Here is a 27,500-nt window from a genome sequence, read left to right as displayed (position 1 = left end):
TGTGTGTGTGTGTGTGTGTGTGTGTGTGTGTGTGTGTGTGTGTGTGTGTGTGTGTGTGTGTGTTGGGTCAGAGGCTAGCAGTGGTGGGGATGGATATGGGCTTTGGTCCTCCAGGCGCAACTAGCTGAAAATTTGCGCTGTCACTCTCAATCAATAGCACCAGCTCAATTCATCACCCCACCCCACAGGCGTGTGTGAGGGTAGCGATTGGGTCTCTGTGTGTGAGGGCAGTGATTCGGTGTGTGTGTGTAGGGGAAGGGGGGGTGGAGGTTGTCTTCAGTGCCAAATGGCAAATCATTCCAGTTGTATGTGGTATGTGTGTCTACTCTGGTTTCTGCCACTTAAAAAAATTAAATCTCTCTCTCGCTCTCTCTCTCCCTCTCTCTGTCTCTTGCTCTCTCTGTCTCTCTCTCTCTGTTTCTCTCTCTCTCTCTCTCTCTCTCTCTCTCTCTCTCCCTCCCTGTGTGTGCCTATGCCTGAGCGAGTTTGTGTACGCGCCTTAGTGTGTGTGTTTGTGCGCGCGTGCCTGAGTGAGTGAGTGAGTGAGTGTGGTATTTCCTATTGGCTGGTGAACAGAGTGTTTGAGCGATCGTCAGATGCCTCAGCTCAGCCTGCCGTGGCGCCGGCCTGCTAGAGCAGAGAGAGAGCAGAGAGAGAGCAGAGAGAGAGCAGAGAGAGAGCAGAGAGAGAGCAGAGAGAGAGCAGAGAGAGAGCAGAGAGAGAGAGCAGAGAGAGAGAGCAGAGAGAGAGAGCAGAGAGAGAGAGCAGAGAGAGAGAGCAGAGAGAGAGAGAGCAGAGAGAGAGAGAGCAGAGAGAGAGAGAGCAGAGAGAGAGAGAGCAGAGAGAGAGAGAGCAGAGAGAGAGAGCAGAGAGAGAGAGAGCAGAGAGAGAGAGAGCAGAGAGGTAACAAGCCCAGAGGACGGCGAGAGAAGTAGAGAAGCGAAGGGAGTTGGGAAGAAGTAACCCCACGGGCCCACAAACACAGAGGCCAACACCTTAAAACTGCCTAGCTGAGGAGGGAGTGAAGAAGTCAAGAGAGAGCAAAGGCGCAAGGGAAGGGGAACTCAGCCTGCCTGCATCAAGGAAGAAAAGGAGAGCAAGAGAGAAAGGGGTTGGGGGAGGTAGAGAACACTGGTGTAGTCTACGTAGAACGCAGGTATACGGAGTATACCCACTTCAAAATTTCAGGGATTTCAGTATACCCACTTCAAATTGATGGATCCATTATTTAGAATGGCACAAATATATACAGTATGCCCACTTCAAAAAATGCTCAAATATACAGTATACCCACTTCAAAGACTACACCACTGGTAGAGAAGGAAAGACCAAGTTATGATGAGGGAGAGGCGGGACGAGGGCTTTGTAGATATTCATAATCATCATAATCAGGGCTCTAATTTAACACCAGCCAACTGGCCAAATGCTGGTGAAGTTTGAGATTGCCTGGTGGAATAGACCAATTTACTAACCCCTTTGTCCCATTAGTGAGTGTTTTCCTAGTAAGATTGACATCTACTGGACATTTCGCTAGTGATGAAAAAAGTGAATTCAGAGCTCTGTTAATAAATTCTTTAAAGATGAAATAGAGTGGATATCAATGCACCGTGATTAGTGTTTAACAGAGGGAAGAAGAGTGCACAGAAGAGGGAGAGGGACAAAAACAGGTACACAGTGATCCTGACCCACTTTGTGTGAAGCTCTGGCACAGGTGTGTCTTCTAGTTTGGTAAATTCAGTTTGAACGAGACCGCTCCTCAGTGCCGCTTAAAAAATACATTTATTTTCCCGATTGTTTTTGTTTTCCTCTTGTCTCTTTCAGTTTTTGTCTAGATTTTATTTTGTGTCGTGTTTGTGTTTTATGCTGACTTTTGTTTTGGAGGTCTTCTCTCCTCTCCTTGCCGTGGAAACTTAGACTGTGGGTTTGTTTTGGCTCACTGGCGTTGGAACTGTGTCGCCACGCTGCGCGGAGCTGCGTTGGTTAGGAGCGGTCCTGGAATGTGTGTGGTGGAGGAGGCTTTTTTTCCACGTTTCTGTGAGGCAAGCCCTAAATTTTGGTCGGTGAGAAACATATGAGAATGTGTATGGAAAAGATCACTCTGGCATCTCTCTCTGTACTCTGTCTCTCTCCTACTCTCTCCCTCTCTCCCTCTACTCTCTCCCTCTACTCTCTCTTCTCTTCTGTCTCTTTTTCTGACATCCCACTCTGCTCTCTCTCTCATCCTTTCCCTCTCTGTCACACACATAGACAAACACAAAACATATGGGCATGAACGCATGCACAATACGATATTGAAGAGTTATCAAACGGTATTAGACATCAAGGGGGAGAGGTTCTAGTCTCCTTGTGTTCTTCCTGTGTGATTCAAATTATCCCTGCAATCAAGGAACAATTTGCCTACAAACAACCCCCTCTAGCTCAGGGGGAAAGAAAGGAGGAAAAAAAGGGAGATAGCGGGTGAAAAAAAAGAGTTGCCGGTCTCAGTGCCCGAGTTCAGACTTGGCAGAGTTTCTTTGCAAGAATAAAATATAGTCATTGGATTTTTTTTCCTATTTCAAAAAGATTCATGCTCAGGATTTTCTTTTATCAAGCCTGGAGTTGACGAGAGGAGGAAGGAAGAGTAGATGGGAATTGATGGATGCAGACATAAGAGAGTGGAGATCAGAGAGGAGAGAGAGAAAGAAAGAAGAAGAAGAAAGAACTAGCCAGCCAGGCAGGCAGACAGACAGAGAGGTTCCCTTAAATGGTTAAACCCTCCATGCATTCCTGACGAGAGGATGGATGGAGGAAGACAAATGCAAAAGTAAGAGAGTGGCGACCGGTGACTTAATAAAAGGAGAAAGACAATAACGAAAAAAGAAATCTAGCTATAGGCCAGTCAATCTAGCTCAAAAAATGTCCAAAACATGAGACGAACTACAATAGTAATGGTTCCTGCTTTTAAGCGATCCTTAAACCCCCTTTGCATCACATATTAAAAATCTACCTATTGATATTTAGTGGAACATGCTTAATGGAACATAGTGGAGAAAGACAAGAACAAAAAAAGAAATCTAGCTACGCCAGGCAGGCAGGCAGGCAGAGAGGTCCCTTTAATGGTTAAACCCTCCATAAATTCCTGGGAAATTGTTCAATTAATTAAAATGATGATGAGTCAATGACTCCCAGCTGCTGCTGCAGAGCCCGGGGTTTGTTTTTCCTGCAGGCAGCCGGGTCAGAGGAGACGGCGAGAGCTGCCACTATGTCTGCCGGCCTGTTTGAATAAGAACTAAGTGGCATTTGATACTCTGCTCGCTGCTCTGCTCTGCTGTGAGCATTTTTTCCCTCTCTTCTTTCTTTCTTTCTTTCTTTCTTTCTGGCTCTTTTTCTTTCGTCTTCCCCCCCTTTTTTGCGTCTTTTCTTCCTCCCATCTTGCTTTCACTCACTTCAGCGTCAGTCTGAGACTGGATATCTTACTCTCTGTGTCTGTTAGTCTCTCTCTCTCTCTCTCTCTCTCTATCTCTCTCTCTCTCTCTCCCTCTCTCTCTCTCTCTCTCTCTCTCTCTCTCTCTCTCTCTCTCTCTCTCTCTCTCTCTCTCTCTCTCTCTCTCTCTGAGTCTCCTCCAGCTCAGACTCCCACTTCTCATTCTTGCTTTCTCTATGGTGGTCCGAACACTATATCCCTCTCTTTTTTCCTTACGTCCAGCGTCTCTCTCTGTTTCTCTGTCCGTCCGTGAGAGCCCCATCCTTCCTTCATTAGGTCAAGGAGAAGATGTGAAAAGGGGAAAAGGAGGAGGAGGAGGGGGGGGGGGGTTGTTACTCTGCTCTTCATTCTGTCTACATGTGAAGGAGACGTGTAGGGAAGACCCCATTGTAGCCGCCATCTTCATAATCTACACTGCAGAAGTGATCATTACCACATGTGGAAAATATGTCCAAACTGAATTTGCGCTTGTGTTAAAGTAATGATTTTCGGTGCCTTAGTGAGTGTGTTTGTGTGAAATGAATGTGTGTATGTATGTGCGTGCGTGCGTGCGTGCATGCATGCGTGCGTGTGTGGTAATAGAGTAGGGAGTGAAAGATTTTTTTCAGCCACTCCCTCTGCCAAGTTTTCTTGTGGGTGTGTGTGTTTTCTATAATAGTTGAAAGCAGTGTGTACAGCGATACTCTGCGTGGGCACTACAAAACACACACACACACACACACACACACACACACACACACACACACACACACACACACACACACACGCACTTTGGGTTGTGGATCAGTTCCTCTCTAGCTCCAGAAGTGTCTGTAAGTAGACACGTTCCCACCATGGCAGCGAAATACACACACACACACACACACACACTGTATAAACGTTCCCACCATGGCAAGCTTCATCCAAACACACATTAAAGTGTGTGTGTGTGTGTGTGTCAGAATCACCATGCAGACAGTGCAGTGCTGAAATTTAAAACTTCTGTGTGTGTGTGTGTGTGTGCGTGTGTGCTTTGGCCCATGGATTTGTTTCTATTGGATGTCAGATGTTAACTCAGAAGCCTCCATTTTGGATATATCTGTAGATATTAAGCGTAGTGTATTTCCATTCCTTAATGTCAGAGTCTGCTCTTCACTTTCTCCTCCCTGCTTATTGTCAAAGCATGCACAGCACAGCATATTTTTCTCCTTGAGAATCCAAAACTCACTCAATATGCACTAGAAGCAGAAGCTTAGACCTGGTTTAAAATATTTAAGGTACTGGGGTCTATACTACAAAGCTGGTTCAGGAGTAAACCAAGTTAAGTTAAGAGGCAAATCATCTAATCGAAGAAAATGAGGACTCCAGGCTCTTCTATTCGATGATTTACCTCTTAAACTTAACCTGGTTTACTCCTGAACTAGCTTTGTAGTATAGGCCCCTGGTTGGAGTTTGACCTCCACTTTGCCTATACGGTACAGACATAGCAGATGGTGTATTGCCTATGCTTACCGAAGATGCTGGAGGCACGATATTCTCCCCAGACTTTAATCTGTCTATCAGTGGGTCTGTTGTTGTTTTTGTGTGATGACTTTGGAACGGATGAACAGACTTTGACCATTGGGAGCTAATACTCATAAAGGGTACTGAATAACTTTTGAAGACTCTTTGAAACCCTTTCGAGATAGGCATCAGTCAACGCTTGTCACTTTGGAATCGAGTTTCGCCTGTGGTCATAGACCGCCGAGTTCTTCTTCTGTAACATCATGATTGGTGGTAATTGTACCTACTACCTACCAACCATTAGTTAACGTGCTCCTTGAGCACCAAGTCGTAGTCAATAACCACCTGTGTGTGTGTGCACAGTGACTCTCTGTTAAGCCAGACATTCCTGAATGTGGATGAAATGTGTTTGTCTCTTAGCTGGTATGCTAATATGGCCTAATTACGATTAGCATTGCTCTGGCCATGGTGTGTATGTGTGTGTGTATGCATGTGTGTGTGCGTGCAAGCGAACGTATACATGTTGGGGGGTGGGGGGGGGGTTCCTGAGTTAACATTTGTAGCTAGCCATGTTGCTGTAGCTCTGCTCTGTGTGTGCTTGCCTTGCACCTTGATGGCTGACAGGTCATGCCTCACCCCTGTTTGGCTCGTAATAGCACATAATGGGCTCATTTGCAGAAAATTGGTGAAACTAATTTTAAGTTGGTGTGGCGTCAGCCAAAGCCAATGGCACAATGGCAGTGTCTGTACCAGGCCTTGGTCTGGCCATGACCATGAGCCTAAAGATTGAAGAGATAGTCGGACAGGCTTCCAGACAGACAGGCCGGCCGGGAGAGGGATGATCTCGTCCTGACCATGATCGCATTATGTCTGTCTTGGCAGACCTGTATGTCTGAGGAGATGGGGGTGGCAACTGGCAAGGGATGATGAAGGCACTCTTTATATATTCCGGAGCAAACTCTATGATTCTATTGGAGCTAAACGCATTGCTCGCTCTAATACGAATTGAATAAAGTTTAAAAAGTGTGCACTCTTTTTTACTCTTTATGTTCATCAATTTGTAATGGTGCCATATCATTACAACATGTGGTAAGATGCAAAGGAGATTCGATCTCAGAGAAATAATTAAAAATATCTCTCCTGCCTGGTATTCACTGGCGAAAGCATTTAAATAAACCAAAAATCTATTTTCAAGAAAGACCAAAGAGAAAGGCCTAAGGACAATTTTATTGAAGTTTGAGTGGAAGCAGCAGTCTGTCTATAACAATTACTATGGAATCTCCTGCCCTCTGGGGGTCCTCGACTTAGGCGTCTGTGGAGAAGGCCTGTTGGGAGCTCATAACCATGTTATTGGTGCACATGCCTGTCTTACCATCGTACGTTCTGTTATGGTCTGAATGGACATACCAGACCAGGATTATAGGTGCAACCTTGTGCCAAATGAAGTAAAGTAGATGCAGGGTAATAAATATCTCTGTCCTCCTCCCAAACTTGGTGTGTGCACGTGTGTACCGTACGTATGTGTGTGGGATTGCATGTTTTTGGAGTCATTTCCTCCGCAGACTTTTAAATCTATGCTCACCCATCATTCTTGCTCTGTGCGTGCATGCAAATCTGTATAGGAGAGATGTCTATACATGTATATATCGCTTTTGTGTAAGTGAGCGAATAGTATCAAGGAAGGAGATTTGCCAAGATAATATGAGCATCTGAATGACGGATGGAGACCTGTGTGTGTGTGTGCATGCAACAAGAGCGCAATGAAAGGGTAAGAGTCAAAATTGTGTGTGTGTGTGTGTGTGTGTGTGTGTGTGTGTGTGTGTGTGTGTGTGTGTGTGTGTGTGTGTGTGTGTGTGTGTGTGTGTGTGTGAGTGTGTATGTGTATGTGTATGTGTTTGTGTTTGTGTTTGTGTTTGTGTTTGTGTTTGTGTTTGTGTGTGTGTGTGTGTGTGTGTGTGTGTGTGTGTGTGTATTTTTGCAAAGGGGGCGCTGTGTGCGAGCGAAGGGGAGCTCTGTGTGTGTGCGTGCGTGCGTGCGTGCGTGTGGTGAAAGGGGAGCTGCAGGTGGAGTGCTGCTCCTATTGTGTGTGTGTGGAGGCTGGCGGTGCGTGCTAAGCCCTCTGCAAATCTGCACACAATAGGCCGGCTTGTTGCTCACTGCCCCTCTCCTCTCTGGGGTACAGTGGGTGGGGTGTGTGGGTAGGCAGGGGGAGATCAGGGGGCATTGGCTGTCGCCTGCTTGTCCTGTGCTGAGTTAAGGGGAATGAAGATGAGGTGTGTGTGTGGGGGTGGGTGGGTGTGGGTGTGTGGAGAGGGAGGGTCAGCAGAGAGATTGTGGAGTGGGGTGCCCAGCTTTGGAGTGGGGTGCCCAGCTTTGGAGTGGGGTGCCCAGCTTTGGAGTGGGGTGCCGCCTGCTTGTCCTGTGCTGAGGTGGGGGGCTGGCAGAGAGGTTATGGTGTGGGGGTCCCACATCGTTGTTGTAGTGGCTGTAGCCTGCCTGTCCTGTGGGCTATGAGAAGGGTGGTGGGGTGGGGTAGAGGGAGGGAGCAGTCGTTGCTTCTGCCAGTCTGCAGCTGAGTTTGGTTGGGATGAAGATGAGGTGTGTGTGTGGGGGTCAGCAGAGAGCTTTTGGTGTGGAGGTAGGTAGGTGCAATGGCTGTTGCATGTCTGTCCTGTGAAGTGTGGGAAGCATGGTGGATAATGATGATGGTGTGTGAGTTGGGGGTGGGGGGTTAAATCGTAGATGATTTCTTAGGAGGGAGATTGATTCTGGGGGAGAGAGAATGGGTTTGTTGGGGTAGACGTAGATCCACTATGGCTGTCGCCAAGCTGTCGGCATTCCCCAGCATCTCCAGAGACTCTGGTCTCCCTCCCTTCGTATTCTACTCTACATTCTCCCTTTACGTTCTGAGCCATAGAGAACATCAATAGAGTGGGTTGAAGTGGCCCTCTGCAGGTTTTTCTGTTCACGTACATCAAGCCCGGATTAAGGGCCTTTGGAAGCCTTACATATATGATAACAGCAGGCAGGTGTTGGTCACATTGTCGTAAATGGCTGGCTAGTATGAAATCTGTTGCTTTGGAAAGAAAACATTGTTTTTTTTGTTTTTGTTTTTTAAAGAAATCCTGCAATTTATTTCCTCTTCATGCACAGCTGATTCAATTTGTTGATTTAACTTTGATTGTGCTTACACTGTGCTTGTTTTATATTGTTGGGCAGCAAGTAGCACAGGTGATTTTTGGAGGAGTTGTGTGCTGACAAGGCAACAACTTGATTCAGGAAATAAGATGAATTTTAGCTGATGGAACATATAACCTACCTCTGTCTCTAAAAAAAGATCTCTGGAGAGCCGGATGGACAAGTTTGTGGTCATAGCACCAATAACCTCTCGCTATATTCGTGATAAAATCACGATTTGGAATGCTGAGACAGTCTGGTACTAGTCCAGCTAGCTGCAGGACACTGACTCAACATTAGAATGCACAGTGTTACAACCGCATTCCATCGCCACCATGTTGAATTTGTCTCTGAAGTTCATGTAGGCCAGCATTCGAATTCTATACGTTAAGTATACACATCTAAGAATCCTGGTCCTATCATACGTTGACCTTATGACTCTACATTCTCTGTCTATCTCCTCTTCCTCTGCCTTCCTGCTTTTTCTGCCTCTCCTCTATACCTCTCCTTTTAAATCTATCTCTAAAAATGTTTTTTTTTTTTTTTTTTTTTTTCTCCATTTGTTAAGCACTTTGAGTTACATGCCTTGTATGACACAGTGCTATACAAATACAATTATTATTATTATTATTAAGTGTTCTGTATCATTCAGTTGACTTACACTTATAGAGCAGTATCTCTTAGATGTGTATTTGTGCTCGGAAAGAGTGAAACGTGAGTATAATCCATAAACATGATTGCTGTGTGGAAACGAAGGAACAAGACCTGCAACCCAAGACCTGCTAGCATGAAGGAATTTCTTTTCTTTTCTCATGAGTCTTCTCTCTCTCTCTCTCTCTCTCTCTCTCTCTCTCTCTCTCTCTCTCTCTCTCTCTCTCTCGTCATACTTGCTTCCGTCCCGCTTGCCTTTGCTTTCTCCTTCACTCTCCCTCTCTCTTCCCCCTCACTCTCTCCTTCTCATTTTCACTCACTCTCGCTCTTCCCTCATTCTCCCACACTCTCTCTCTCACTTGCTCTCTCCTCCTCTTCGATGCACAAAGAGCGTAGTGTAGTGTAGTGTGTGTGCAGGCAGGCAGGCCCCTGTTTATAACCGAGGCCCTGTGTCCCTGCACTGCAATTTGGGAGGCGTGCAGCAGAGGAAATTGCCAGCCCCTGCCCTGCCGCAGCATGCATGCTTTCGCCTCTCTCTCTCTCTCTCTCTCTCTCTCTCTCTCTCTCTATCTCTCTCTCTCTCTCTCTCTCTCTCTCTCTCTCTCTCTCTCTCTCTCTCTCGCTCTCTCTCGCTCTCTCTCTCTCTCTCGCTCTCTCTCGCTCTCTCTCTCTCTCTCTCTCTCTCTCTCGCTCAGGGAATGAATGCCATTCATCAGAGCCCCCCAGTAATTGGCAGCCTTTTTTTAATGCCTTGTTAGTAATTACCATATAAACAAAATAACACGGCACGACACTGCACCGTTAGGCCCCTGCCGAGGCCGAGTCGACACAAGACCCCCCTCAGGTGGAGTTTGACCCCCAAAGCCAGAAACAAAAAGAGTTGTAGGGTGTAGTATTGTTTGTCTGGAAAGAAGAAAATAAATCCCTTAAAAGAAATTAATCCTGACTCCAAAACTGGAGTGAATCTTGAATTAGCATTCACCCTCTGAATCCACATATTCAGAGTTGAACTGCATTAAGACAGAGTTTACTTCTGCCATAAGTTGTCCAAGCCCTCACTGGTACCTGTGGTTGGATGGTAGAGAGTTTTCAAGGTGTTCATGGTAACCAGTAGAGCAGTATATATGCAGTATCAGTATAACGTCGCTGTCCAAAGAAAACCACTTATCTCCACTATTATTTTTAGTTTTTTATGTTCGTTCTTTATTTATTATAAAATATAAGACAGTACTACTGGTCAGTCTCCATGGGTATATGTGTATGATAAATAATTTAGTAGCCAACTTTAATTTTGCAAACATTTTTTTTTTTGAAAATGTGGTTTTATAAATCAATACATAAAAAACAATGAGAATTGGAGATAAGTGGTTTTCACTGGACAGCGACGATAAGCAGTATATATGTATGCATGGGATGTGTATGTATTAAGTAGGGGTGTGCAAAAATATCGTGATGACAATGCATCACGATATTTATTTTCATGATATACTGCATCATTTCATGACAATATATCACAATGCTTATTTTCACGATATACTGCATAACATCAAAAATCGTCTTTTTTAAATAATTATAAAAAAAGTAAAAAAAGAACATTGTGTGTGGAATGTGGCACTGGTTCATTTTTTTCAGTAGAGAGTAGGTAATATTTCTGTTGTACTCAATGAATTGACTTCTGAATGCTACACAACAACTGGCAAGTACACTGCAGTTTTACACATTTCCTGAAGTAAATATCGCAGTGTGTCGTGATGGTATCGCATTGTGGCATTGTGTATCATGATGCGCTTCAAATTGTGCCAATATCCGCCCCTAGTATTTAGTTCTTGAGGCCATGGCTCGAAATTCTCTGTGTTTATGTCTCCATCTCCTCATCATTTCACAATGCCATGTTTGTGTCATTTTGGTGCGTGTTGGCTTTTCCTCTCATGCGTGTATATACCTGTCTGTGACATGGTCTGCCAGTCAGGGTATGTGTGTGTTTCTGTCTGTGTATCTGTCTGTGTGTGGGCGGGCGGCGAAATATGAGCTCATTGACCCATGTTATTAAAATACCCGCCCCACACACACACACACACACAACTGTTGAGCCGAAGTTAATTGGTCCGTCGGTGTGTGTGTTTTCAGAGCAAACAACAAGATCAGCCGAGTGTCTGCGGAACACCTGAGGGCCATGGTCTCCTTGGAAACGCTGGACCTTAGTAACAACAACCTTGCGGAGCTACGCAACGGATCGCTACCACCCCTGCCCATCAAGAACCTGTAAGATATAAAGACACACACACACACACACACACACACACACACACACACACACACACACACACACACACACACACACACACACACACACACACACACACACACACACACACACACACACACACACCTCAGAAATCCACTCACCAACCGCATTCACTGTGTAGCCTTTTGCGTGATCATTAGGATTATGAAAGACTAGGCCTTTTGTACACAGCATGAAGTTGTCTGTTACTTTGAATTTTAACAAACTCTGAGTAAATGTCTGCTGATGATTCAATCTTTACCTCCAGGTACCTCAACAACAATCGGATATCCTTGTTGGATCAGGGATGTTTCGGAAACCTGTCCAAAACGCTCCAAGTTCTCCGACTCAATCGCAACAAACTCTCGAACATTCCCGGAAAATCCTTTCAGCTTCCCAGCCTGCAGCATCTGTAAGTCCCTTCCTTTCTACTACTACCCATCATGTCAATCACATAAACGCATAAACACATGCCTATCGAACTATACTAAGTCCTCATTGGCTGTGATGTGTGTCTAAAGCGATCTGAGCCGGAACCGGGTGCGGCGCATCGAGGGCCTGACGTTCCACGGGTTGGTTGGACTGAGGTCGCTACGGATGCAGCGGAATGGCATCACGCGCCTCATGGATGGAGCATTCTGGGGCCTTAGCAACATGGAAGTCCTGTAAGTCCTACGTTCCATTGTTGCCATTTACCACTGAACTGTTATATTTGTATATCTATATATGTTATATTTAACCTTAGTGTCGTTACACAAGTATGAACACAACGTAATGACATTTGGTTGGTAAACTTGAATGAAGATTCTCCAACTCAAGAACAGTCATGGGTGAGCGGTTAGGGCGTCAGACTTGCATCCCAGAGGTTGCCGGTTCGACTCCCGACCCGCCAGGTTGGTGGGGGGAGTAATCAACCAGTGCTCTCCCCCATCCTCCTCCATGACTGAGGTACCCTGAGCATGGTACCGTCCCACCGCACTGCTCCCCATGGGGCGCCACTGAGGGCTGCCCCCTTGCACGGGTGAGGCATAAATGCAATTTCGTTGTGTGCAGTGTGCAGTGTTCACTTGTGTGCTGTGGAGTGCTGTGTCACAATGACAATGGGAGTTGGAGTTTCCCAATGGGCTTTCAATTTTTTCTTTAAATCCCTAACGACGAGACAGCCGAGGATGGAAGCATTTTGTCAATGGCCTATGTTCCTATGAGAACTTTCAGGCCTTAGCAAGCAAGTAAATGATTTGATGGAGTCTTGTGTTGAGAGCAAGCAAGTATGAAAGCACATTTTTGACACTGATGTGTTTGCTGGCGAAATAAAATTGATTAAAAGTGCATTTCATAGGTCCTCCACTATTTTCTGCTCTATCTGTTTCACATTACTTGTATACTACTGTACTCTGTATTGACCCCTTACTATGTACTTGCTTAAACGTTTTTGTAAGTTGCTTTGGTCTGCTAAATGTACTATAATGTGACCTTGCCATGGCGCTAACGGTAGGGCACTCGTCTGCTACCCGGGTCCTTTGCCAACCCTTCCCATTCTCTCTCTCCCCACTCGCTTCCTGTCAGTATCTTCACTCTCCTATCACAATGAAGGCAAAAAAGTCCCAAAAAATGTAAAGAAAAACAAATGCAATGTTTGCCATGCTCTAACATCTGTCTATGTGTGATGCATTACAGGCATAATGTTTCTAACATCTGTCTATGTGTGATGCATTGCAGGCAGCTCGAGTACAACAACCTGACGGAGGTGAGCAAGGGCTGGCTGTACGGGCTGCTGACCCTCCAGCAGCTGCACCTGGCCCACAACACACTGAACCGCATCAAGCCAGACGCATGGGAGTTCTGCCAACGCCTCAACGAGCTGTGAGTACAGGCTTTTCTTTTCTTTTCTTTTCATCCCTCTTTTCTCCCATGTTCCTGTCTTTACCCCCACCCCCCCCCACCCCCAAATCTCTTTCTCTCGTTCTCTTGTGCTCTCTCCCCCTCTCTCTCTCTCTCTCCATTGCTTTTCTACGTCTTCTCTCACCTCTCATGGGCACTACACTTATTATACTGCGATCGACAACTTGTGCAAGTACACTCCCTCACCCAGCTTCTCATCCCCTCCCCACAGACTGCTATTCATAACTGCCTGCGTACCTAACCTACCCCCCTTTTTTCTTGCCACAACTTTTCTCATGGGCACTACCCATACCATCCTTGTGGCCAACAGCTTGTACCCTTCTCCCACTTCCTCATTCCACAACCTGCCCCCATAACTGTGCCCCCCACCCCTCTTTTTTTCATTGCCACAACTTTTCTCGTCTGTCACAGCCAGTACCCATTACATTTTGTGGCCAACAACTTGCTTGTACCCTTCTTTTCTCTTTAACCCCCCCCCCCCCCCCCCCCCCCCCCGCCCCCCCCACCCCCCACACTCCACACAACCCAGTCCCACAAATGCCAACTCCCACCCCACCCCCAACTTCCTCTCAAGCCACCTGCCCCCTCCCTCACCCCCTCCCTCTCTTCTCCCCTCTCCCGCTCTCCACATCACACCCACACGAAAGAGGGCAAGAGGGTGGTACATAACCTCAGTGTGGTAAAACACAACTGGCGGTGGGAGATCACACACACCCCCACATGTGCCCCTCACTTGTGCGGTTATTGTTTACAGCTCGCAGCCTGTGTTGTTGGATTTTCTGTGAAAAGGCTATGGGTGCTTGTGTCACGTTTTCCCCACTTTGTTCAGCTCCCCTACTTCAAAATGAGATTCTCACATTCGATTAGAATCTGTTCTGAGAGTCTGTGAATCTTGTCCTGGACCTCGTTTCTCGAAAGCATCGTTGCTAATCAGTTAGCAACTTAGTAGGTTGCCTATGGGAAATTGCACTGCATCAAGTAAGTTGCTAAAATACTTAACAACGACACTATCGAGAAACACACCCCTGGTCTATTCGTTCTTGATTCAACAATCCAAGGTCATTTAGCGCTCCTGTTCTGCTGTGAGCAGCGCTAGTCAGTAATGGATTTTCCCTCCAACACCAAAAAGGGGAATTTTTAATGGCTACAGTTGGCACCAGGAGTGTGCCAGTGAACAGGAGGGCCTTGCAACTCTAAAGTGAAAAACCAGAAATGACATTAATGATCGTTTCAGTTGAGCTTCTGACATGTGCAAATGGGGGAGTTTTGGAAAAATGGATCGGCTAGCTAGCGTGAAATGAAGCTAATTCTACCGACCGACCGCTAGACCAGACTTTTGATGGCTTTCCTAACCTTTTAACAGGCGCATGTGTGTATGTGTGTGTGCGTGTGTGTGTTTGAGTGCAGTGTTTTTACAGCACGTTGTCATTATAACGATCGAGTGCCACTTGCTTACTCATCTTTCTGATGTCATCCTCCACTCTCGGTTGCCAAGGAAACGCTGTGTCGTTTCCATGAGGGCTTCCATGAGCGATTCGTTAGCGCCGCACTTACAGTATTTAAGTGTCTGACAGACCGAAAACTCCCGTCTGGGTTGCAGTTTTCTGTGTGTGTGGCTGTGTGTGTGCGCGCGCCTGTGTCTGTGCCTGTATGTGTACTTGTGTCTGGATAAGTTGGTTGCTATTCAGGCTCCTTTTGCGAAAAATAATATGATTTACAGTCAATATTGCATCAGTTACGCATGGCCGCCTGGCGTTGAAAGACAGAATTTCCGGTGAGATCAGAATTGAATTTACTACAGTGTTTTATTAGCAGCTGTTGAGAGATAATTAGCGCGTAGGCTAACTCCTACAGAATTTGGAATGGCCTGTTATGAGTACACCCACACCCTCATTTCTGTACCATTTTAGTCTGACTATAATGTTGTTTGCAAGTTTGCAAGTTTTCCCTTTTCATGCCTTAGACATAGTTCCTAATTCCCCAGGCAATTATCAGTATCAGTAAGTGCTGCAGAATTCTGAATTCTCTCTCTCTCTCTCTCTCTCTCTCTCTCTCTCTCTCTCTCTCTCTCTCTCTCTCTCTCTCTCTCTCTCGTCTTCAGCGATCTGAGTTTCAACCACCTTACGCGCCTGGAGGAGTCCAGCTTCTCCGGCCTGAGTGAACTCGACCAGCTCCACATCGGGAATAACCAGCTCAGCTTTGTCGCCGACGGGGCATTCCGAGGCCTGTCTCGCCTCCAGACCCTGTGAGTACACACACACACACACACACACACACACACACACACACACACACACACACACACACACACACACACACACACACACACACACACACACACACACTGCTTTCCATGTCATTGTCCCAGTATGACTGTGAAGATTATCATTCATCCAGGTCATGTAATGACAATTAATAATATTAATATCAATGATAATAACGATACTAGTGACATTAATAATAGTATAATAATAATAATAATAGCAATAATAATAATAATGCATATGTTTTGTTTAGCACTTTTCATAGTACTTAGGGGGTTATCCAAAGACTTTAGCTGTAAGTAACTTGGCTGCTTCTTTAAGTTTGAAAACATTTCTCTCCTCATCCTGAGGAGCCTCTTGATTTTTCCTGAGGCAGGGTATGCTAGGAGTTCATATACTTCCAGCTCAATGGTCACAGGTAGAACAAAATTGAAACCAGGCGTGAAAGGAGAGAATCCATATTTTTTTATGTCTTCTCTGTGTCTGTGTTTTCTGTCTGTTTCAAGGTTGTTATAATTCCTGCACCTTGAGGGGGTAGTTTTTGTCTTTTTATTGCTTCCAAAGAAAGTGGTATTGAGAGAGGGGATTGGCCTGCGTGCATGTGCGTGCATGTATGTGCGTTGGGCAGATTTCAAAGAGTATGTGAGAGGGATCCAAGCCAGTGAAGGGAGAGTGGGTTTGGGGTCTGGGTTGTTGAGTTTCCCTGCCTGTAGTTAAAGTCCCCAGCCCCATCACGTACGCACGCACACACACACACACGCACACACACACACACACACACACACACACACACACACACACACACACACACACACACACACACACACAGACACACACACACACACACACACACACACACACACACACACACACACACACACACACACACCCCATCCCTGAGGCCGCAGTGGTGGAAGTGTACCTCTGCTGTTTGTGTTGGTACGTGAGATGGGTTAGCACATTGTGGTTTTTCTCCACGAAATGTTTTTCAGGGGAGAGAGAGAAAAAAAATCCCGAAACCTCAATGAGTCTTGCATAAAAGGAAAACTATATGCAAACACACGCACTCACTCTGGCTTTTCTTTCTCAACTACTCTCCCTCTGCTCCCTCTACTCTTTTTCTCTTACCCTCTCAACCCATCTCTCTCACCACATTTCTCTCTCTGTCTGTCTCTCTCTCCATCTGTCTCTCTCTCCATCTGTCTGTCCGTCTCTCTCTCTCTCTCTCTCTCTCTCTCTCTCTCTCTCTCTCTCTCTCTCTCTCTCTCTCTCTCTCTCTCTCTCTCTCTCTCTCTCTCTCTCTCTCTCTCTCTCTCTCTCTCTCTCTGTGTGTGTGTGTGTGTGTGTGTGTGTGTGTGTGTGTGTGTGTGTGTGTGTGTGTGTGTGTGTGTGTGTGTGTGTGTGTGTGTGTGTGTGTGTGTGTGTGTGTGTGTGTGTGTCTGCTACCTGTGTCTTTCTCATACACTTCAATGTCTCCATGTCTGCCTCCTCTCCCCTCCCCATTTCTGTAGTTCCACGTCCTCCATTTTGCTTTAACTAGAACCAAATGTGAGCCATGCTTTGAGGAGGTCACACAGGGCAGGTGTTCACAGGGGTTATTGGGGAAGAGGTAGAGGTGTGTGTGCGTGCGTGCGTGCGTGCGTGCGTTGGGGGGGCCATAGCAAGAATCCACATGGCAGGGATCAGTGGACTTGAGGAAGAAAGAGGGAGTGGGTGTACATAAAGGGGGGGGTTGTGGGCTACATTGGTAAGTGTGACAGAGCTATAGGCTTCAGGACGGAGTGTGTGTGTGTGGGGTGAGGGGTGAGGGGGGTACTGCAGGGGGGGTTAAGGTGGTAAAAAAGAGGCAGGGAGCAATGGGGTTAAGGGGAAGGAGAGAAGGGAGTGGGGGATAGGTCGCATTGCTTCAATCCCCCCAGCTACAAAAAGACCCAATCATTTGTAACCAGGCATGCAAAAGAGAAAACAAGCTGTTGGAAATAATTTGGTGGAGGAGGGGGTTGGTGGACGAGTGGGACTGTGGCGAGGGGGGTGGGGTGTTGGGGGGGATTGGGTCAGGTTGGTTCCTTCAGAAAGTAAAATTCCAGGAGTGTGTCTGGCCCCGCCTCAGCGCCAGAACCCCCCAACGCACGCACGCACGCACCCAAACGCCATTTGTCCCACATCTGGGGCTTGCCAATTAGCAGCTTGGTGTGGTTGACTGAAAGGACTCACTGACTGAACCTACAAACTCCACCACTTTGATTCCAACACTTAGGAGTGATTACAAAATGCCTGATGTTTTTTTATTGTTGCTTTTCAGTCGAATTATTAATCATGTGCTTAGAAAGAGTCTTTCATGTTAGCCATTTATCTGCTTCAAGATTTGTGAGGGCAAGGGTAGTGGTTGGTTTACAGCAACAATATGAGGGGGCCGTAGGTGTGAATTACTGTTAGCTGCTGATAACTCTGGTCCATTATTTCCCAGAACTCCTTCATTTCTTATCCCTCTTTATCCGAAAGGAGCCATTTTTATCAGTGTAACAGGAAGTACTTATGGCCTGTGAGAACAGCCTGAAAAGTCTTTTACACGCAAAGCAGCGCGAGGTAGCTGCCTCTGGTCTGCTGCACTATTCCTTTGAGAGGCCAAAAGCAATTGTGCAGCCAGTTTTAAAGACCCACAAAAAAACTCTCTCTGAGACTTCCGACTCTGACTGCTGAAGGCAGAGGCAGGGCAGGGGCCCCCATACCAGCTTTGAACATTCCTCTCTCTTGCGCTAGCAGCCTCGCACACACGCAAAGACGCACTCTGCTACGCTACCAGGCTCGCACACACGCAACGGCATACTCTGCTACGCTAGCAGCAGGCCTGTACACACGCAACCAGCCAGAGCTGTTGACTGCTCGTGGGTGCAGCGTGTGTGTGCGTGCGTGCGTGTGTGTGTGTACGGGCATGTATGCCATGAGGCCTCGGGTAGTGTCTGCATTTCTGTGTGAGTATGTGAGGTTGGGGTGTGGATTTTTTTTAACAATGTGGTTTCTCTTTCATCTCTCATAGGGATCTGAAAAACAATGAGATTTCCTGGACAATCGAGGACATGAACGGGCCTTTCCGTGCCCTGGACAAGCTGAAGAAACTGTAAGTCTGGGTTGGGTGGTGGTGGGGTTTTTTTTTTTGGTGTCTAGTACACGAAAGTTGTTTTTAACTTTGGAAATAAATTCCATTAAAGCGCCACTAAGTAGATTTGTCAGACATAAAACAATCTTTCCAACACCATTGTAGTGGTTTATCAAGTTTTAGCAGTTTGAAAGGATCTTCCTGGTGACTCTACCTTGGTACCCTTCATGTGCTATTGGTGAGTTTGTGGGTGTGGGTCATTTCTCTGTTGGATGACAGAAATTAAATGGATTGTGGTGTTATTGTCGTTATTTTAGGGGTTTTTTTTCTGTCATATGCATGGGATGCTTTTATTTGAAAGTAAATTCCATCTAAAAATCATTACGTGAAAGAATGCTGTCCAAGTAGGACATTCCCAAAGACAAAAACACTTGCGCATCACTTTAAGCATGAAATGGGTTGTGTTGTTATTTTTTCTGTCTTGTCTCACACATGAAATGGTTTATTGGGAGTAAATTCCATGTTTTGTCCATAGCGTGCTGTGTAGGGATGCTGACAGTTCAGGAAATCATTTTTTAAAAAGTGTCCTAAAACAACTTAGCGGTTTTTGTTCCAAGCAGGAAATAGGTTGTGTTGTGTACATTTTTTTGTCTTCTTTTATTTGAAAGTGAATTCCACGTTCAAGTCCATAGCGTGTTGTGTAGTGAATGATGCTGACCATGTAGAAAATGTGTTCCTGTCTGTCTCCAGCTTTCTCCAGGGAAACCGCATCCGCTCCGTTACCAAGAGCTCCTTCTCTGGACTAAAAATGCTCGAGCACCTGTGAGTTGTTTTCCCTTTCATTTCATTTCATGTCCCTGCCTTCTTAATATACCCCCTAAAACCTTAAAAATAGAACTTAAAAGTTGTTCTTCCTTTTTTTAAAAAAAATCCTTTTTGACCTACAGTTTTTTGTTGTCTTTTTGCTTTCATCCCCTATTCCAGGCCCTTGTGCTATTTATAAAGGCTGTGTTAAATGTCCTATATAAATGTGTCGGTCAATGTAAAGTCTTTCCATCTGACGGTAATTGCCCGTAGTCCCTAAAACAGGCATGTATGGTTGCACAATAAGCACAAGAACTATTTACTTTAATGGGTTTGTTTCTCTCTCTCTCTCTCCAAACAGCGACTTGAGTAACAACGCCATCATGTCCATCCAGGTCAATGCTTTCTCTGACATGAAACTGCTGACTGAGCTGTAAGTTTATATCGATCATTTTAGCACCTTGTCCTTTTTTGCTGTTCATTTGTCCTTTCTGCTGTTTATTTGTCCTTTCGGAAAGTTGTTCTGTGCCATTTCCAATACACTACAATTACAAAGACATTACAACAGACAAAAACTCAGTAGACAAATACAACACCCACCCTCCCTCTGGGACAAGATAACAGGTTGACAAAAACAGTAAAGTGCAGTTATTCAGTACCAAAGTGCAATGTGTTATTCAGCACATTGCACTTTGGTACTGAATAACTGCACTTTACTGTGTTTACTGTATTTACTGTGTTTTATTTCCTTTCGCTTGCGTATTCCAATTTTCTGTTCAAGGTGTAAATAATTTGATCATGTGCTAATCCTTGCCTTAATCCGTAACACTTGTCTTTCATTTTTCTTTCCATCCATCCATCCTTCTTTCCATCCTTCCTTCCTTCCATCCATCCCATCCTCCGCGCTCTCCAGGCACCTGAACACGTCGAGCCTGCTGTGCGACTGCCAGCTGAAGTGGTTTCCTCAGTGGGTGGCCGAGCACTCCTTCCTGCCGCTGGTCAACGCCAGCTGTGCCCACCCGCAGATGCTCAAGGCCCGCACCGTCTTCAGTGTCAACCCCGACCAGTTCGTCTGCGGTCAGTTTAATTTTTTACTTTGGTTCCTTTTTTTTCCTCCTGTTCAGCCCACTTTTTCACCTTATTCTCGCTTACTATGTCTGCAGTTAGTTTTTAGTTTTAGTCTTTTTTTTCCACCTTAGGTTATTTTCTGCCTTGGTGTTCAGGAACAGTGTGTTTGTGGTGAATTAAGTTAAGTTTAGGTTTTCTTCCTTACTGCGTTGCCCAATTCAGTTTTTCTTCTCTTGGCCTTAATTTTGGTTGTCAGTCCGTTCGGTAAAGGATCAGTTTGTACAGTGCAGTGAACTTCGTTACGTTTATTCTCTTGGGCAGCCTTGGGCAGCCTAGTGGGTGAAGTTGAGCACACACAGTGCCACTCTAGTTCAGTTCAGTGTCTGCCGTAGGCCATCTGCTATTCTTCCCGCTGCTAGTTGACTGGTCGCTGACCGACTTTAAGATGTTTCTTCTCGCTGCCTCAGCTTCTCAGCTGCCTGCCTGATGGTTGGCTGACTGGCTGGCTGACTGGCTGGCTGGCTGGCTGACTAACTGCTAGAGAACGGCTGGCTTGTTGCTGTTCAAACAAGCAGAGCTGAGCTGAGCAGGCCTGAGCTGGGGAGGGGCCCAGGTTGGACCTCGTGCTGTTTTTCTTTTTTTTTCCCTTCCTTTCGTTTTTTCTTCTTCTTCCCCTCCCCCTCCCTCTGTGCCTTGCGTGCTGCCCAAGCAAGATTGGAGTTGGAGGGCCGAAAAAGTGCAAAAGTACTCTTCCACACTCCTTTTTTTTCCAGACGACCTTTCTTTCTTTCTTTGTCTTTCTCTTTCTCCCTCTTTCTCTTTCTCTCTCTCTCTCTCTCTCTCTCTCTCTCTCTCTCGAACCCTCCACCCCCCCTCTCTCCTGTCCTCTATTTGAGTTTTTTTTTTTTGGATGTCTTCTGCTGTTGCACAACTGACTGCCATCTTCTGCGCTCCCTCTCAGCACAGCACAGCACAGGTGGAAAATGTGTAATGGAAGGCTCTGTAGAGCTAGTGCTTTTCCTATTAGCTCAGAAAGGTGTCTGCCATGGGGGGAACATGCTGTTATTTTCCTCACTATGCTGCCTCTGGTGATGATGTGTGATTTTATTTGGTCAAATTCACGTGGACCTAAAACCAAACAGTCAGTTGTGGGGGGGGGGGGGGGGTGTTTCTGAGACCCTCAATTTCTGGGTTTTGGTTTTTGTGGTTGCATCTTCTTTGCATGATTTATAGAAGACTTCCCTGTCTCTGCGTGGCTCCTGTAGACTTGTGAAACTATTTTTATTAACTTGTTTATTTGCTTGCTGTGTGTGTTTTCCTGAGACCTGTAATTAATATGTATCCATGGAGGTTTGTGTAATGTTCCGGGGTTAAGGCTGTGTACCTGTCCTCCTGTGTACAGCGATCCCCATGGTTACGGTTCAACCATACAAAGAGTAAATGCTTCAAAGCCGTTTTGTAACTAATAAGCAATAGACGAATAAGCAAGATTCTCATCATGGAGGCTTCTGGAAAGTAATTACAGTGCTGATAGTTTCAATGATTGAGAGGTCTAATAAGAGGCAATCAGCTAGCTTTAACTTTCAAACAGTCATGCCAGCGTCATTCTAACATGGGGTTTCAGATATCCAATGCCCTTTACATTTAGCATCTTGTGTGTTTTTCAGCTTTTATATTTGAATAATATGGAACATATTACACCTTCAAACAATTACCCTGATGTTGGAGAGATCATTTATGACGTAAAATGGGGCAGCCGCGATGTAATGGTTAGGGAGTTGAACTGTAGATCACGTGGTTGCAGGTTCGAATCCTGTCCTTGCGTCTCCCTACACCTCCATCGATGGCTGAAGTGCCCATGAGCAAGTCACCTAACCGCACATTGCTCCAGGGACTGTAGTTCTAACCAATACCCTGTAATATATGTGTAATGAGTAATGTAATGTAATCATTTAATGTAAGTGTAATGTAATAATTTGATGTTATAAAAGCACACGTTTACATGTCTCATGTTGTTCTCTCACAGATGACTTCCCGAAGCCTCAGATCACGGTGCAGCCCGAGACCCAGTCGGCCATCAAGGGCACGAACGTGACCTTCGTCTGCTCGGCGGCCAGCTCCAGCGACTCGCCCATGACCTTCGCCTGGAAGAAGGACAACGAGAACCTGAACGAGGCGGAGATCGTCAACCAGGCGCACGTGCGGGCGCAGGGTGGAGACGTGACGGAGTACACTACCACGCTGCAGCTGCACCACGTCCAGTTCGACAGCGAGGGGAAGTACCAGTGCGTCATCTCCAACCACTTCGGATCGTCGTACTCCAACAAAGCTCGCCTCACCGTCAACAGTAAGGGGCAACGTTTTTTCGTTTGCTAATGGGTCAAAGACTTTGTGTGTGTGTGGGGCTGGGTAAGACTCCTCTTTGTGAGCAACTTTGACTTTGCTACAAGATTCATTTTACATGTCTTACTTCACAAGCTGAAATGTAATGAATGATTCAAAACTTTTATAAGCTTTTTACATTGTAATGCTGAAAAGCGTCGCTTTATAAGCGGATATTGTTCTCTTTTCTCAGCTACAATCAAAACTGATCATACTTTAACTTCCCCTCCCCCAACAGTGCTGCCCTCCTTCACCAAGATGCCCATGGACCTGACCATCCGCGCCGGCGCCACTGCCCGTCTGGAGTGTGCCGCGGGGGGCCACCCCTCACCCCAGATCGCCTGGCAGAAGGACGGGGGCACAGACTTCCCGGCCGCCCGCGAGCGAAGGATGCACGTGATGCCCGAGGATGACGTGTTCTTCATCGTGGACGTCAAGACGGAGGATATCGGGGTGTACAGCTGCACGGCACAGAACACAGCTGGAGCCATATCCGCAAACGCCACCCTCACTGTACTAGGTAAGAGGCAGCCGTGGCCTAGTGGTTAAGGATGTGGAAGTGGTTCCGTAGTTTTCTTTCTTTTTATTCTCTTTCACACAGTATATAATTTTTTTCTCACGTATGTCAGAGATCTTCTTTGTGTTCGGAAACGTACATTCTAATCCAGGGTTTCCCAAACTGGGGTGTGGCCATAAGGGGTAGCGCGAGCTGCATAGAGCAATGGCGGATGTGTTCAGTGGTGTGTTTTTATCCAGCATTAATGAACATGAAATAGTTTTTAATTGTATGGTGAATTGTATGCTGGAAGGGTCCATTAGAAGTGTATAGTGTCATAGAATGTCATGCAACAAGTTTCATTGTAATTAGGGCATAAAAACGATTGGGTCTATTGGGAATGAGGATTGCCCAAAATTACAGCATAATGTGCGGTGATTTGCTATCTCATAGCGCAAACATATGCTTAGGGGGTGCGCGAACCAGATTAAAATCTACAAGGGGGTACACAGGGAAAAAAGTTAAGGAACCACTGTTCTAATCCAATATCCCTCCTAATGTCCTCCACAGAAACGCCCTCGTTCCTGCGCCCGCTGACCGACCGCACCGTGGCCAAGGGCGAGACGGCCGTGCTCCAGTGCATCGCCGGGGGCAGCCCGCCTCCGCGCCTCAACTGGACCAAGGACGACAGCCCGCTGGCCGTCACCGAGCGCCACTTCTTCGCCGCCGGCAACCAGCTGCTCATCATCGTGGACGCGGCCGAGGGCGACGCGGGCAAGTACACCTGCGAGATGTCCAACCCGCTGGGCACGGAGCGGGGCAACCTGCGGCTGGTGGTGCTGCCCAACCCCAACTGCCCGCAGCCCGTGCCCACGGCGGGCAGCCTGGACGAGGACGGCTGGACCACGGTGGGCATCGTCATCATCGCCGTGGTGTGCTGCGTGGTGGGCACCTCGCTGGTGTGGGTGGTGATCATCTACCACACGCGCCGGCGCAACGAGGACTGCAGCGTCACCAACACAGGTGAACTACCTTGTTATTGTAGTTATACAATAATATAATGAAGATTATTAGGTATGAAACTGAGATGACTTTTACTGTGTGATTACTATGAATCCATGTGGTTAAACGGTAATCCATATGCAAAAGTTATGGACATGTTATTTTGAATAACTTATTAGAAATTATATATTGAGTTATTACAGTTGGCTATAAACATTGGCATTCATCAATAATATAATAAAATCACTCATTATTGACCCTTTGTTCAATTCCGATTTTCCCCATCTTTTCTCCATAGACGAGACGAACCTTCCAGCCGACATTCCCAGCTATCTGTCGTCTCAGGGCACGTTGGCGGACCGTCAAGACGGCTATGTGCCCTCGGAGAGCAGCAGCAACCACCAGTTCATGGCCCCCTCCATGGGTGGATTCTACATGCAGCCCAAAGACATGAATGGTAAGATCTCTACATGGCTGAGTTACTTTGTTGAAGGTTTTCATGTTTGATCTACCTCTCCCACCCGTTTCCATACCTTTCAGACAAATGGTCAGAGCTTGCAGTTGATATGTTATGCTAACGCATAATATTAATAAAGACAATTGAAATTGCAAGTTGTACCCTCTCTTTCCCATAGGTAACAGTGTTTTAGTCCTTGTGCACAGTATATTAAAAAGCTGTAATGGTGGGAAAAAATACATCTTTTAGTCTTTAAAATTCTGTTTAAATTTTCCTTCTTAAAGCATGCTGAAATATTGGGCTGTCTTGTTTTTGTTGTTCAGGTCTGTGCCAGTTGGACACAGGAAGTGAGGCGGACATGGAGGCGGCCATTGACCCTCTGCTGTGCCACTACCAGGGCCCCATTGGCTCCCTCATCAAGCAAGGCAACCTGTACGGACCAGACCCCACCGACTACCTAGGTAAAGAGCATGTCCTTAATTAATCGTGTGCAAGCGACTCAATAAGGCAGTGTTTCAGTCGGTTTTGCTATTTTAGTGTTTGTACACAACCCTGTTGGTTCTCTCTTATCCAATATAGCGGCCATGAGATTAGGCAAGAGGTTGTACTACGTTACTGCTAATTTAAGTGTAAGCGTAGTAAATGTGCGTATCAGAATGAGCGATGTTAACCCCCACACTCTCTGTCTCGTTCCCTTTCTCTCTCTTCCTCCCTCCAGGCTGTGGTCTGGACCAGCGGCCCATGTGCATCGACTCCTACAGCGGCAGCCTGAGCAGCTCCAAAAAGAGGGACTACTTCCCCTGCCCGTCCTCCATGCCCGACCCCTACGACCACATGGCCTCCAGCGTACTGGTGCAGTTACCCGCCAGCGCCGTGCAGGGGGCGCTACACCCGACTACTGACCCTACCAACGCCAGCGGTGCGCCTCCTCCCCTCATGGTCGTTCCGGACTGTGGGGACTACAGCCGGCCGCGGCCAGCCTCCAGTGGCTTCATGGGTAGGCGTTATTGTTTATGCTTTATGTTAATGCCAAAGCCATTACAACTAAGGCTTTTTTAAGCTTTTTGAACAGGAGGGTGCCTTGGGATTTCCTTGGGTTTGTGCATCTTAAGCATCTCGAGCAAAATTTCCTTTAGTCCAGAAAGCGCTCCTAAACAAACATTTTGTGAAGCATTATTGTTTGTCAAATTTGAAAAAGGCTGCCTTTTAAACGTTGCCTTTTTATTGGTAGGGCTCATTTGAAAGCGCCATTACTGTCTAAATATCAGTCAACTGCTAAAACAAACTGAAAAAATACTTTTTTAGTGGCATTCACTGCCTTCTTGTGATTCTCCCTCTAGTCAAAAAAATTTTCAGGAATGCAGACATCTTGATGCTACGGCCTCTTCCCTTCTTAAAACCTTTGGCCTAAGGCCAAATCTAATGATGAATGAGTCAAAAGTATTTCCCAATATCATAGGCATCTACAAGCTCAGGAGCCGGAACTGAATCCTTTGCTTGGACCTGCACTGACATAAATTGTCAAAATATATCCCTTGACTTGGCTTTGGTATATATCAGCCCCGGTACAAAATCCATTACTCCTCGAGGGTACCGCTAACTTCAAAAGACAGTGGCAGGGTCACAAGAGGTGGCTATTTGAAGTTTTGTATCCTTCAATCCCTCCGCAAAAAGAGATAAGCATAAGATAAGATAAACGGTTGTTGTCAGAAGACATTAAATAGTGGTCAATGTTGAAATGTAACGGGCTTGTGCAGTATTGATCCTTACTAAACATGTAAACTTGGAGTGATCTTTTAAAAGTTTTGACTTCATGTGCATGCATAAACCTTAAACACCTCTTTTTGAACACAACTTCTTGACATTTTGTCAGCCTATCATACCACATTGTATACAGATGAATAAAGTTTAAGCGAAATGGTTAGTATGCAGGAGTTACTGTACAGTTTTATTCTAATTCGGGGATTTGCACATCATCTCCAACACACCTGGCGGCTGAGGTGTTAAAAAAAATCGCAAGTTGTGCAGACAGCTAAAACGAAATGCATTATGGTGTTCACCTTGGGTAAACCTTTAAACTAATAGATGTGTTTAAACCTCCTCTCCCACAGGCACATTTGGGAAAGCCCCCTGGAGAGCCCCTTCACAAGTGTACCCAGGCTTCACATCCACTGGTGTGACCCAGAACGGGGTCACGCTCCACGAGAACCCTTACGCCGCACTGGACGCAGACTCGGGCCACGAAGACGAGAAGGATCCAGCGCTGCGGTATCATCAAGATCCCAAACAGGATTTGGGACACGGCATCTACGAACAGCCAATAGACATCAGCCGAACAGAAGTACAGTACCAGGGACCAACGCAATCTAGCACGTAGCAAACATGCTAATTGTTGCTAGCAATGAACTCTTGTTTTTTGTTTTGTTTATGATGGGACATTTTTATTGTTTTTTTATTATTTGAATTGTGACAAGAGAGGGGAAAGATGACCAAAAAAGACAGACGTGCTACCTCAGTATGGACACTAACATTGTACGGACCCTTTTTTGTCTTTGTGAAAAGGATGAATGGGCGATGACATTTTATTTCATTTTACGGACCTAGTTTTGGTTCAGCTTTGTGAAAGGAGGAGTCGACGATTTATGCACGGATCTTTTTCGTCTTTATGAAAAGGATAAAATGGACCATTACATGTATGGACCTTTTGTTTGTGAAAGGATGAATGTAAACTGTTGTTACGAAACCATTCAAAGGAAATGCAGACCCTTTTGGGGGGTACAGTAATAAAAAAGTCTTTTTTACTTTTTGGGAATTTACTTCAATACAAGATATTGAAATATATATAAATATATTAAAATATACATTTTTATACAAAAGTCTAAGTATATTTTGTAAATAAATAGTGTACATACCATTATTTTTGCGTACTTTTTGTTCTACACCCTGAAAATGTAAAGTAAAAAATGTTTTT

General features: G+C 45.9%; 1 protein-coding gene across 1 annotated transcript in view; it reads left to right on the top strand.

Annotated features, from left to right (window-relative positions):
* The window catches only part of LOC134463962 (leucine-rich repeats and immunoglobulin-like domains protein 3), a 40,583-nt gene that overhangs the window by 12,967 nt on the left and 116 nt on the right, over positions 1-27,500 (top strand). The window contains exons 4-19 of the mRNA XM_063217349.1: positions 10,901-11,035; positions 11,326-11,469; positions 11,579-11,722; positions 12,777-12,920; positions 15,061-15,204; positions 18,261-18,341; positions 19,071-19,142; positions 19,486-19,557; positions 20,038-20,201; positions 22,219-22,539; positions 22,813-23,094; positions 23,641-24,093; positions 24,371-24,529; positions 24,853-24,990; positions 25,248-25,526; positions 26,641-27,500. The exon at positions 26,641-27,500 is cut by the window's right edge and continues 116 nt beyond it. Of these exons, the coding sequence (XP_063073419.1) occupies positions 10,901-11,035; positions 11,326-11,469; positions 11,579-11,722; positions 12,777-12,920; positions 15,061-15,204; positions 18,261-18,341; positions 19,071-19,142; positions 19,486-19,557; positions 20,038-20,201; positions 22,219-22,539; positions 22,813-23,094; positions 23,641-24,093; positions 24,371-24,529; positions 24,853-24,990; positions 25,248-25,526; positions 26,641-26,906 (2,998 nt within the window). The 3' untranslated portion in view covers positions 26,907-27,500. The remainder of the gene's footprint in view (positions 1-10,900; positions 11,036-11,325; positions 11,470-11,578; positions 11,723-12,776; positions 12,921-15,060; positions 15,205-18,260; positions 18,342-19,070; positions 19,143-19,485; positions 19,558-20,037; positions 20,202-22,218; positions 22,540-22,812; positions 23,095-23,640; positions 24,094-24,370; positions 24,530-24,852; positions 24,991-25,247; positions 25,527-26,640) is intronic.

Source organism: Engraulis encrasicolus, chromosome 15 (assembly GCF_034702125.1).
Source record: "Engraulis encrasicolus isolate BLACKSEA-1 chromosome 15, IST_EnEncr_1.0, whole genome shotgun sequence".
Taxonomy (NCBI): Eukaryota; Metazoa; Chordata; class Actinopteri; order Clupeiformes; family Engraulidae; genus Engraulis; species Engraulis encrasicolus.
The sequence above is the reverse complement of the archived record's forward strand: the minus strand, read 5'-3'. Positions and strand labels throughout refer to the sequence as shown.